At 42.5% G+C, this 14,087-nt stretch overlaps 1 protein-coding gene across 1 annotated transcript; it reads left to right on the forward strand.

Annotated features, from left to right (window-relative positions):
• The first annotated feature begins 882 nt into the window (after positions 1–882).
• Positions 883–2,633, forward strand: LOC131690011 (uncharacterized). The gene has a single exon (XM_058975450.1). The coding sequence runs from the start codon at positions 909–911 to the stop codon at positions 2,493–2,495; it is 1,587 nt and encodes a 528-aa protein (XP_058831433.1). The 5' UTR covers positions 883–908; the 3' UTR covers positions 2,496–2,633.
• The last annotated feature ends 11,454 nt before the right edge of the window (positions 2,634–14,087 follow it).

A 14,087-nucleotide genomic window follows, 5' to 3' on the forward strand; every position in this document is an offset into this window, starting at 1 on the left:
AAAATCCAACTCATTTTCCGCGCCTACTAGTCACGATCTCGCGAAACTGCGCTGTGCTACGCAGACGAGAGTCAAGAAAGACATGACTCTCCACTTCAGCACAGCAAGCGTTATTTATGAAGCCGGATTAAAAAGTTTCCTGTCATTCCAGCGGGCGCGCATCTTCTTACTTTATAGTTGGCCCTTCATCGCTTTCGCTTGCTGTTTTTTTTTGCACCTCCACCAGGGATGGGATATTTTTTTCTCTCTGTCGCTACACTGCCTGGGATGCAAGTGGAGAAGAATAGGGTGGCCGTGGAATATAAATTTAAAACGAAGTGTGCTGATGAAAAAGATGACGCGATGGATGCTGGAAAGTGTGGAAAAAGTTGCCGAGAAAAGAAAGTGAGCCGTGGTAACAAATTTTCCCTGTCAAGCGCTTGTTGATGCTTAGATACAACCGGATGGACGGAGTTAGAATAGGAGCGATGAGCGATGAAGATATTTTCTACTATTAATCAATCAAAAAACTCAGCGCCTAATTTATAGGCTTATTTAAAGCTTTGGCCTGTCTTTCGCTTTTAGCGAGAACTGTGACAAATCGAGCTGAAATGATTTGACAGATCTTCTAGGATTTATGGGTTAAGAACAGAGCGTTCCAGATATTCAGTAGCGTGAAAGTAATTCGCCAGTCTTTCTTTAGTTTGTTTGAGAGAATATTTCTTCGAAGGTGTCTCATTTGCATAGTTCAATAGGCAAATAAGACGATTAATTATGAATCCATTGCAACTATGTACTTATTTTAATAACATTTATCTTCGTTGAGTTTGTTTTGGAACAGGTGTTGAAAGTTTTTAATATAAATACAGTTCGGAAAAAGCTCATCGATCAGTTGATATTCGGCACCAAGAATTGTAAGTCATCTGAAAATGTGGAAGGCAATACCGTTGGTCGTTTTTCTGGTTCTACCAGCTCTATTGGAGGCAAAGCCAGATCTGGCACTTCCGGTGTCGATGCTTGGAGTATCTACCGGAAGTTTGGATACCTCAGGAAACATCGTCTCCAATGTGGACCGGATTCAATACATCCTGAATCAGTTTCAATCGATCGTCCAGAGTTTGTACAGCATCCAAACTCCTGAGCTGAGCAGTGCTGCGGATAATTTCCGTTTCGTAATGGACAGTTTAGTCGTAGTGGGAAGCCCAATTTTTCAGGCTCTGTCGAGTGCTTCCAAGGTTTCTTCGGGGAATATCTCTCGAATTGTTAGAGGAATTGAGGATGACATCGATTACGCTGTAGCCTTGCACGAGGTTCACGTGCAGTTGGTCAATGAAACAAGACAAATTCTAGGAGAAAATTCAACGAATTATTTCAACGAAGCTCTGAACAGTTTAGTGGATAATGTTGAAAGTTTTGTAGCTCCGTTATATACCATAAAAACTGCTGTCGAGGGAATTCAAAGCCAAAAATCGTTATCTCGAGATGAAATTAAAGCTCGGTTACCGAACGAAGCCATAAAAGAATTGAACGCTGCCCTCAGGGAGTACATCAGAATAGGAGATGCAGCCGTCCCGCAGATACGATCGGTGGTAAGTCGAGTTCAGACGGTGGACAATTTTCTCATTCGCTTGTCGGCCGTAGTCAGTCAGCAACGCCAGTATTTGAACTCAAGCTTGGCACGTATATCTCCTTACTTGGAATCAAATGTAATCAGTCGGTTCCGCAGCAGTCTCTCATCGCTAAGCTCGCAGGTCACCCAGCGAAGTGGAAGACTTTCCGTGACTCTGTCCAACCTGTTCCTGATGGAATCGGAAGTTTTGAGGGTAGCTGCCAATCAAACGATTCCCGCAATTCAAGCATTCGCCATGAACATTTCCAACGACGCAAATGCCGTTTTGCAGCAAATTGCGCAGTTAACAGTTAATCAAAGTTTACCCTACATCGTACTGAACGAGACCGAGCGATTGTTGAACGAAGCATCACGCGGATTATCTTTAGCGATGACGCAACGTATCCCACGAGCGGACACTTGCTACTCTCAACACAACTACGACTTCGACCGTATTCCCCGGATGGTTTACAGCCAATCGTACTCCTGCGTGTGGGACACGGCGTCTGATTTGTCCGCGGTGGCCATAAATCTCAACTACATAATTCAATTGGCTCTGATTGACCTGAACAGTGGACTGCAGGCGGTAGAACGGTGCGCTGGTTTGGTGTCGAGAAGTTCTCCGGCGTTGACCAAGTATCAGGCCTCCGTTTGTCTGGATAATGCGAGGAGATTCATCAGTAATAGGCGAGTGTACGCACAGCAGATGGCTAACTATCAGGTTCTACTGGGGAACGAGATTTCGTACAGCGCTCAGCGGTATAACTTCTGTATGATGAACACACTAAGCCAGGCGCAGGCTCAAATTTCCTATCTGGATGCGGCGGTTAATCAATGCTTGAACATTACTCAAGTCGTAACACCGATGAAGTGGTGGGGCAAGCTATCGATTGGGTTCGGCAAATAGGCTGGGAGTTGACTTGAAAACTAGCAAAGTTTTATTCTGCTAATACTTCTAATTGGAATAGTTAAATCGGTAAATATTTTTTGCTTTCTATTGTAAATATAAAAATTGAAATAAAGACTAAGATGGACTTTGCACTAAGCCGAGTCTGTACAATATTTTCAATGAATAGAGCAGGGCATATTTTCAGTGATTTTGAAATATTTGCAGGGCCGGCGGAACACGTGGGTAGTATGGGTAGTACTACCCACTCGAAAATTGTAGAGGGGGGAATTACCCACTCGAAAGTTTGGAACATAACCTGAGATTAACCGCGCATAAAATTCATGCGTCTGAAATTTTCGACTAATTTCTTTGCTTTACAATTTAAATTTCTTGAAAATATGGCATAATAATTTGGGTTTGCTTGAAATTTGAAATTATTTTTTATATTTCTACTAAGGGTGCATTTTGACATTAGACTGCCCAGGAAAACAATGAATTTTTTAAAACGTAGTCGGCCCACCCCTGATTCGATTCCTAGTCCCACCAGGAGTACTTGCACCAAATTTGAAGCAAATCGGACAAGTCTAGCTATCGGACCAACGTGCCTGAAGTTTGTGTGGGATTTTTCGACAATTTACATGGAGAAAACCCTCTAACTCGCATTTTTGCCGCTAGATGGCAGTGCATGTATCGTATTATCACTGTAAGTGAAAATAAGAAAGATAATTTAATTGTCTAAAACTTTGCCAAAGACTGCTAGTGATTCCGCCTTGGTTAAAGAAGTTATTAAACTTTTAACGAAGTGATGTCTGAGTCAGTTTTGCATGGGGCCTAGCAGTGCATGGTTGTGTAGCTGTAATCGATTCCCACAAACTATGCATTTTTGTGAAATAATCGATAGGTTTAGCCCAATAGTATGTTCAGAAGAATTATAAGACATAATACGAATTATGTTTTGGTTGGAAAATTTTAGTTCCAACTATGACCGCATAGAGGGCGCCAATAATAACTTTTCATAGAAGAGAGATAGACTATCAAGATGTTCGAAAGAATTATTGGAAAATGCCTGTTCTACAACTTTGTGGAAGACACCTAATTTCTATCTCTTTCCGTTGAAAAGTTAGTGTTGGCGCCCTCTACGTGGTGAAATGTGGAACTGAAACGTTGTAACCAAAATATGGCTCGTATTATTTACTACAATTCTTCTGAATATATCATAGAGTTAAATCTGACGGTTATTTCACAAAAATGTTTAGTTCGCGCAAATCGAGTACTGATACACAACCATGCACTGCTAGGCCCTATGCAAAACTGACTCAGACATCACTTCACTAAAAGCTTAATAACTTCTTTTAACAAAGCCGAATTCACTAGCAGTCTTCGGCAAAATTGTAGACAATTAAATTATCTTTCTTATTTTCACTTACAGTGATAATGCGATACATACAGTGCCACCTAGCGGTAAAAATGCGAGTTAGTGGGTTTTCTCCATGTAAATTGTCGAAAAATCCTATACAAACTTCAGGCACGTTGGTCCGGTAGCTAGACTTGTCCGATTTGCTTCAAATTTGGTGCAAGTACTCCTGGTGGGACTAGGAATCGAATCAGGGGTGGGCCGATAGGGGTCATTTTTTTTTCCTGTCACTCTAATCTAAATCTTAACACAAGGAGTTCAGATCGATACACAAAAAATAATATTGCAAATTTATTCAGATTAAAGGATGCAGATTTAAAGTACTACCCAGTAGCTTATAATTTTTTAAGAAGAACAATTATTTGATTACAAATTGAAACAAGGAGAAACATTAGTAGGCATTTTATAAGGAAGGCAAACGACACACGATTGATTCCAACATCAGTAGCAGAGACCGTATCAGGGAAAGTGAGGAGAGGGCGGACAACGATGACAGGCTAAAAGGAAATTAAATTCGCAACTTTTTAGCAAACGGAAGATCACTGTCAGGACATCATGAACCGGATCGCCGACTTGTATCCTTGGATCCGCTGGGAACTCTTGGGATCAGTTTTCCAGGTAGCTGTTAGCATATCACCCGAAAGAGAAGAAGATAGACATATAGGAGAGATCGAGGATAGACAGCACATCTCGAACTGGAACGGGACCGAATTGGATTCGTTTAACGGACATCTGGCGCTGGGACGCTAGGTGCACGACCAGACAACATGTTTGATGTCGCGATAAACGTTACCACAAGCGCAGAGACCGCTCTCCACGACCTCAATTCGCCTTCAATATATAATGATTGGACATGCCTCGAGATATCACCCGAAGGAAGTCACGATCTTCATCCATCCTTTTTAACTAAGGTTTGTTGATGTCTTTGGGATTCCTAAACTTCCTTGTCCCACAAAATTAGCAAATTTTTGAGCGTCCTCTGAAAAGAAATACTGTAAAAATCGTTGAGGCTATGCAATCTTTCATAAATACCGCCTTCTAATGCCTAAGTGTCCGCCTTCTCATTGCTATTCTAATCTAAATGTCTCCTTTCTCATTACCCAGAATGGAGTAATGCGAAAAAACTCAAACGAATGTTTGTATCTGGTAATCTGGTACGATTTTTCAGATATAGCACTCATGAACTCCCGTATTTTGCCTACGAAAAACAAGGAGTGCGAACGGAGAGCCTCCTTGAAACATTAACGATGTGGGCATGATCGTTGATAAGTAAATATGTGGGGAAAACTGTTTGCAGCACAGCCTCTTTTATGATTGCCCTCACCAATACTGTCATAATATTTAGCATAGAAGCTATTCATAGCTCTTATCATCTGACGAACGTTACGGTGATATTCGCACTCAAATGCTTAGGGTGCGCATTTTTGCTGTCAGATAAATTTGATTAAAGAACAACCATGACACAGTATTATCATTTCATCGCGTACGTCTAACGTTTGAATGTGGATCTGTTGCGGCCGAAAAAGCACTCATGGTTCCGTGTATTCCGATCAAAGTTTAAATCAAGTACACAACATAGAACTGCCACCATAGATGAAATATTGTTTCTCACGTTATCCGTCGACGAACCGGTGCCAATAACCGAGTTTTTCAGCTTTCATCAAGTTTTTCATTTGCGTTTCTAACGTCGCGTATATACGGAAAAAATCAAATTGAAAAAGCCCTTATAGGACTTTCACATACAATTCTGAGCACTCTTTGCCCACCATGAAGTGGGAGACCGTCCACGGTTGTTTGCGCAGGGTACTCGTTTCATCTGATCTTTTACCGCAGCGTAGAGAATCAAAACCTTGTGCGCTTCCACCGGATGAATTTCTTGTTTTGATTCAATTGTTTCGGATGTAGCGGACGCACAGCTCTTTCAATCAATAGGCACACTAATTGTAGCGAGGTTGAATATAACGATAAATCTAACGTACTTGACCGCGCTAGTGGAGTAGGCATTCGTGTCCTTTCCACCGTATTCTAGAGGATCATATTGAAATTGTTGCGAATATCATTCAGTAAGATAGATCGGTTATCATCGTAAAGACAACCCAACAGCATACCGTAGGAGTTGAAGTCTTCTAGAACCTGCTGGGGTGTGATGTATATTGGTATGTTGGAACAATGCCAATAAGCCTTTGCCTTTGATACGGATTTGACAACGGACAACTTCCATACCTGGTATCGAGCAAAGGCTAATTCGATCTTCTTTTTTTCAAAGGCTAATCCGATTGAAATAATAGCACGGTTTGATCCCAAAAACGCTTCTTCATAGTCTTTTCTCGATCCTGGCGAATAATTTTAAAATTAAGGACGATCTACATTCTAGGACAATAATAGGATTGAAATCTAAAGACACTTGGAGTTTTGGATGTCCCACGGGGACTTCCCGAAACAAGGACCCACTTATTTCGGTTTTGTAAAAGCATCCATCAAGAGACACTCTCAAGCCTTTACGAGGAAGCTTAGGAGAGGAAATGATTCTGCCCTTTCAAAAATTTATAGGCGCATTATTTTTTATGCGGGATATGTCGACAGTTCATTAGGAGTCTCTCTTCAGAAGGAGAACTTTTTATGATTTTCTCCGTATTTTCCACACCATGCCTTGTTTCTACAATTCTATGGCTCATTGATTGCAACGACCACAGTTCATGCCCCGCGGCACAAAAAGACAAACAGGTAGACAAGCCCGGTTCAAAAGAACAAAGTTTGGAAGGACAGATCCTTCGAAAGGCACGAAATGAGGCTGATGAAAAATAAATTGTTTTCTTATACTCCTCGATTTTTGCCTAACACAATTACTTGCATACCAGAATTTTCACTATACTTAAAGCCCCTCATTACACCATCAATCTCTACTTCCCGGGCGGGTACGTAGATAATATATTTCTTCGTATACAGTCGAGTGTTGTTTAATTAGATCATGCGATATATCAATGATATTAAATGGCTTATCTTTGGCCCGGAAGTAGACTATCCAGGAGCCGGTTATATTAGATGGATATAATTAGTTACGAAAAGGAGATTTATCGACATTATTTTTGGCATTACTACCCACTCGGGTCAAAAGTGTTCCTCCGGCCATGAATAGTTGTGTGCACTGCGGTACTTTCTCGCACAAGAAATTACATTTCCACCGATGATCATGGATTATCCCGATGGTCTTTAAGCACAAATCTTCTCGACTTTACGTCAACCTGCAATCATAGTCGTAGCGTGGTCTTTTGACGCCCTTGGCGGAGTCTCAGTTTTGCGCCCGATTGGCGTTTACTTTTGCTTTCTTTTTCAATAATTTGTGTACATGTAAATTGCACACCTATCCCCTGCTTCATTAATGTTTGACTGTCGTTCAATTCAATTCAGCCACAAACAACATAAACATAACATGAACATAAAATTTAATAACCGAACGCACGTCAACAGCATGAGCACCTCGAAAAAAGTTTCATTACAAAATTTTAGCTCTATGTCAAATGTCTTAGAAATGCATGAAACAGTTGGATCTTGTATCTTCTTGTAAAAAAATTGATTCCGATATTTTTAGTTTTTAAACTGAGATTTTCAAATAAAAATGAAGAAAATTGTTTTTTTTTTCGAATTGACACCAGATTTCGACATTTCACAAATTTCTGAAACATTGAGCATACAAAAATCAACAACAAAAAACTGCATTTCCAAACTCAAGTTCCATCTCAATTCAATATTTTTCCTTGCATCATAAATGCATTTTGTTCATCATTATCATTTCAGATCTCGACGCTTCATGACATTGTTTTCGATTGCGTTCAAATTTTGCATGGGGAATTTTTTTTTTCGAAATGCAATGCTTTTGAGGTGTGTCCGGTTTAAAAATTTAGGATGACCATACATATTGGCACTCTACCGTATTTCGAGAAGTTATATTTTCTAATATAAAATAAGTTGGATATATCGAGTGAAGATAGATTACATTGTTTCTTTATTCAGACTTGTCTTTCAAATTATATCCCCCATGATTGCTACAGTTTTAACTTTGCGTCTGGCTCTAGGCGCGTGCATAAATGAACTCTCCTGAAATGACCCAAATGATCTTAAAATGGATGTCGAACAAGTTTCGTCATCGAAGACTCCAAGTTTCCATTTCAAAGCAAACACATTGAACTGGGTTCGACCGTATCCGATCTTCTTTCGGATCAAAGATATTCCGCTAACTATTCAAATATTCCGCAAGATGCAGAAATATTCAGCTGTGCCAGATATGCCGAAAGTTCATTTAGATAAGCTCAGAATTGTGAAATTTCATCTAAAACAAACAAGACTCTTATATGGAACTAACACGTTTACATACCCGCTCACAAAGTTTAGATCGATGGTGTAGTTATCGATTTGAACTTGGTATGCGTGAATCTACTGAAGGAAGTTTCAAAGATCCCTTGCTTCAGTGAGTGAAGATTTTGAATGCCAATCGCACCGGACGGGACAAAATGGTGTGTCCCTTCAAACTAGTATCGGGGTGCAATTGGCGAGACTGCTTTGCTTCTTCTTCGACAGGGATCGTCTGTATGATCGGTTGTTAGTACCGCGCGTCATGCATGCAGTATTGTACTAACTACAAGCAAATGGGTCTTTGTAGCAATATTTTTTTTCTCTCTTGAGAGGCTGTTACTTTTTTCTCTCTTAAAAGACTGAGGAAGCTCTGCCATTTGATCCGGAGCAAACACAAGGAGTTTCCAACGCTAGTAGAAACACCGAAAATCTCATGAGATATTTCAACCAGAGAATCAACGTAGTGCATGATTGGATCTAGGTTGGGAACAGGCAATTTTGTGATATTGCGGAACTCCTGCCGACATCGAGAAGACTTCAATTTTCGCGGCACGGTATGGAATTATTTTTTCGATAATAATTAATCTAGCTCACTCTACAATCTACAGCTTTAATAAGGTGGCCTGCTGTACTGCACATGACCACATTTCCTATGTTTCTATGAGCGGAAAAATTTGCAATATTTTTCGCTAATTATTTTTGTTGAAATTTGAAATCTTTGTTGTGTTTGTTGTTCATTCTGGATTAACAGGACCGTAGCGTAGTCGTATGGTGCCTTTGGTAGAGTCTCTGTAATACGCCTTTTTGCTTCTTTTTCAGTTCGACTTTCGAACAATAATTTTGTGTTTACCTGGGAATGATACTCCTATCCTTTTTTTATGACTTAACCTCAATTATTTTATGAAGCAGAACAAAGATTTTAGTGCCCCCCTTGATTACAAACTCGGGTTGCCTTGACGTCATGAAACGGGTCGACAAGTGGTACTCTTCGGACCCGCGGAGGGTCTTCCACACGTGGTCTATCACTATCAGGTCGCCCCTTTAAATACGGACAATGCCGGCGTAGTGATGAGGGCAAAAGCGGTAACATGATGGCACTCTGGTACAGGTCGGTTCCACAAAGGCAATGCAGGGGTCTTCTGAGAACGATAAATAGAAGCAAAGAAGCAATATAGCAAAGATGGCGACTTTCCATGATATCTCGAACTGGAATGTTGGGTGATTTACCTTGGGTCCGAAGGGAACCCTTTAACTGAGACCTGGCGTCACAATATCCGGTGCACACCCAGACAATGTGCTCGATGTCGTGATAGCCCTCGTCACAGGCGTACAGACTACTTGTTGCAAACCTAACACGTTGCAAATGTGCATCCAACGTTTGTGGATTCACATTTGCGACACAACCATCCCCCTGAATAAAGGGTACGTTGGTACTTTCGGGATAATAGAATGTAGCCATCGTCCAAGTTCCCCATTGCTTCGCAAGGTTTGCCAGCTGTTGAGTTTCCTCTGACGATAGATACTGAAAAAAATCATTGAAGCAAATTGGTCTCTCGTAGTTGCCACGCTCTAATGCGCCCGTCTTTGCCGAAGAGCCGGCCTTTTCATTACCCGGGATAAAACAATAAGAAAAGACCCAAGCAAAGGAAAACTGGTGAGAGTTTTCAAAAAGTATACGCAAGGATCTCTGTATCTTGTCCAAAAACACAGGAATTACTTTTAGGGCTTCGTCGCACGAAGTACCTCTATAGAGCCGAGGCTTTCTTTGTCCGAAATGATGAGGTAGTGATCTGTGGGTCTCCTGTGTGGGTCCCCAACCATGTTCCAGTTATTGTCCGGAAAAAATTGGTCTTTTGTTGGCATTTCTGTTTTACATACCTAATGAGACATCTCCACATACCTTTACCCCGAGATATTTAAATGTGAGGACCTGATTGATGACTACACCCATTAAAAGAAGCTGGAGCTGCGCAGGCTCACTCTTCCTAGAAAATACGACCAGCTCAGTTTTCTCCACGGAGAACTCGATACCGAACTGAACATTCGAGTTCAGCCCACTGCGGAACAGTGTCTCACGACCTCATATATTTTAGTCTTTATTCGCGTTTTTACGCGGGTGATCTACCGTGTAAGTATTTAAACGGTACCAGCAAGTGACGTAGAAGTTATCACTCGTAGAAGATTAGTGGAAATCGACCAAAAAGTGCATAAAAACAGTGAAAAAACTAAGGTGTGATAGTAAACAATCGCGCGCCATCGCTCCCAGCCAGAGTGCTTCGTTCGGTAGCGCAGCTGCAGGCTAGTGTTGTTAGACTACCACTGTGGGCCAAAGTGGTACCGTGTCAAAACGCCCGCGTGCGTTAAAAGATTTTGAAAGCATCTTTGAAGTGTTGGCACCCAATCGTTGAACAGTGCGAGTGTACGAAGAAGTGATAAATCCATCCCGCAGGGCAAAAGTATCCTACCAACCGAGCCGGATAAGAAGATAGTGGTGATTTATTGTGTTAGCAGAATCTGTCGGTGGTTTTCATTTGCAGCAGGTGTCGTTGAAGGAACAAGGTAGGAAATTTTATTTCACTATCTGTTTGGGGTAGGTACTGGGTGACCGGTGCCACTTCATTATTAGTTTCCAACGAAGTGGTTGAGTGGTAGTGGTGGTGGTTCTCTCCGGTGACGATGGCCGCTGCTAGCAGTGGTGACCCTGGAGGGTACGTAGGTAGGAGATTACCACGTTATATGGATCCAACAAATAACTTCGGAGAACTCACTTTCCTGCAACTTGTAGGGAAAAATGATGCACCACTTCCCAAAAATCCATTCGTCATTGGCAAATCCGTTGAACATGTCGTCGGAGGACAAATTGAAGGTGCAGTTACAGAGGCGCAGGGCACACGGTATACACTAAGAGAACGTAATCCCGCGCAGGTCGATAAACTACTGCGTATGTCATCCCTTATCGATGGCACAGAAGTTACTGTTCAGTCACATCCCAACCTTAACGTCAGTCGTTGCGTCATCTCCTGCTTCGATTTAATCCACATGGAGGAAAAAGACATCTTGTTAGAGCTGGCTGAGCAAGGCGTGACCCTCGTCAAACGAATTACTCGAATGGAAAATGGAAGCCGAGTCAACACATCAGCCTTAATCCTAACGTTTAACAAATGCACCTACCCTAGCCACGTTAAAATCGGTCTTCTACGTACAACCACGCGCCCTTATTACCCAAATCCGCTACTGTGCTACGGATGTTTTAAATTCGGTCACCCTCGTCTACGTTGCCCTGGACCACAGCGGTGCTTCAACTGCTCTGGTGAACATGAAGCCGAAGAATGTGGAGCAACAGCCCATTGTATAAACTGCGACGGCAATCATAGTCCAAACAGCCGACAGTGTCCCATCTACAAAAAGGAAATGGATGTAATCCGTCTCAAAGTGGATCATAACTTAACCTATCCGGAAGCGAGAAAACGAGCTGGCGGGGAGAGAGAAAGTTACGCAACAATCGCAGCCCAGCAAAGCGCCGACAGACTGAAACTGGAAGCACTGGAGAAAAAGATGCAAGAAAAAGACGCACAGATTACTCAACTCCTGGTTGCGATGAAGAAAAAAGATGAGCAAATAGAAAAAATGGCGACGTATATCCAAAAGTCGAGAGCACAACATGAACAGAGCCAAACAAGAAGCCAACCAACTAAAGAAACGCGGAGCACGACACAAGTTACAGGATTACAAATGCAGCTCAGGAACAGATCGCCAGCAATAACGGAGAAACGTGAAGAACCTTCTAAGAAATCAAAGCGACAAAGAGCAATAGGAAATACGAAACCCGAAATCTCTCCAGATAGACGAAGTCCGTCCCCCAAAAAAACAACAACGAATGATCAAGAGTATTCTGATCAGGAGGATGTTGATACAGATGAAGTTCTAGAGATCGATGTAACACCATCAAACTAACCTGTTCGATAATCTCAACTTCTATGAAGGACCAATGACCAGCTATACCAACCGGACTACTGTACCGAAAACCAATAACAATCGGTTTGGAGTGAGGGAAAGTGAAGTACCTCCTCCACTCTTACGAGTGAGAGCGCAGCAGGTGGGAGGATCCATCCAGGACGTCCTACCCCAACCTGTTGATGGAGAATCCCCCTCTGCGGCCGATTCTGATTCTTACATCCCACCTACCACCCACACCACATCCACCACAGAAACAACCAGCAAAACACTCTCCGTACGCTCCACACAAAACCCATGCCAACAAACCTCCAGTTACACAACGCATCGCCACCACACACACAATCGACGAGGGGAGGGAGAGCGTGAAGTAACCTCCTCCTTCCCTAACCACGGAATGACTATCCAGGGGGAAGGGAGTGGGATCAGTCAAGAGTGTCTTACACTTACTAACTCCTCCTGGAATCCGGTCGATCGAACAATCTCACGGCAATCCGCATCTCATGAATCCTCATCGACAATTGTAACCGAAAATAATAGGTGCTTCGCATTACAATGGAACATCCGTGGCCTTCGAGGAAACCTCAACGAACTAAAGCAGCTTATCGCTACCCTCGAACCGAACGTAATAGCATTACAAGAAACGAAAGTTGATCGCCGGGTGACATCAGTTGATTTCATCGGATGCAATGATACATTGTTACTCCAAACCGGCAACAGATGCCATTGGCAACAAGGTGTTGGACTTGCCATCAGAGAAGGGATGTCGTTTGAGCGACTGGAGATCGAGACCAGTGTTCAAGCAATCGCTGTACGAATACAATCTCCACAGCCTATGACGATTGTATCGATCTATGTGCCACCTAACTTCCAACAGAATCAACTACCATTAGACGAACTCGTAGAAAAACTCCCGAGCTCCGTTCTGCTACTAGGTGATTTTAATGCACACCACCTTGCCTGGGGATCGAGCACATGTAACGGGCTCGGACGATACATTGCCGATAAATCGTTGCAAAATAAACTCGTTATTTTGAACAATGGATCACCTACTCGTATCGACCCGGGAACTGGGAAAACTTCAGCGATTGATCTAACGATGTGCTCAGAGTCCATTGCAGCAAAATTTATTTGGAGGACACTCAATGATTCACACAACAGCGACCACTTTCCAATAGTACTCTCTATTCCCGGGTGGTCTCAGACGACAGAAAAAAGAAAGAGGTGGCTATACAATCGTGCTGATTGGACGAAATACGAGCGAATGACTGCTGAAACCATCCGGCCAGGAGACGTGATAGATGTAGACACTTTCACCGATCGATTGATAGCAGCCGCGACCGCAAGTATACCCCGCTCTAGTGGCAAGACTGGCCCGAAGGCAGTACCGTGGTGGTGCACGGAAGTAGAAACTGCCGTAAAACGACGGAGAAAAGCACTTAGAGCCCTCAAACGAATGCAGACAGACGAGACAGGGAGAGCACATGCTCTTAAATGTTTCCAGGAAGCCCGTTCATACGCGAAGAAGGTAATTAAAAATTCAAAGAAGCAGTCATGGGAAGACTTTGTTTGGCGAATTTCCCCAAATAGTTCAGCTACGGAAATGTGACGAACGGTAAACGTCCTTCGAGGTAAACGACACCAAAGTACGGCTAGTATAGAACGGGCAACAGGATGTACCGAAAACATTGAAGATGCATTGGAAGAACTTGGTAAACATTATAGCAATCGATCGGCGACCTCTAATTATACACCATTGTTTCAAAAGACGAAGACCAAGACCGAACGAAAACGGTTCGGTACCGATCCGGATACTAGGGAGAAATATAATATCGATTTCACGATGGACGAGCTTTTGTGGGCACTCGACAGAGGTCACAGCGCATCTACAG

Source organism: Topomyia yanbarensis, chromosome 3 (genome assembly GCF_030247195.1).
Source record: "Topomyia yanbarensis strain Yona2022 chromosome 3, ASM3024719v1, whole genome shotgun sequence".
Taxonomy (NCBI): Eukaryota; Metazoa; Arthropoda; class Insecta; order Diptera; family Culicidae; genus Topomyia; species Topomyia yanbarensis.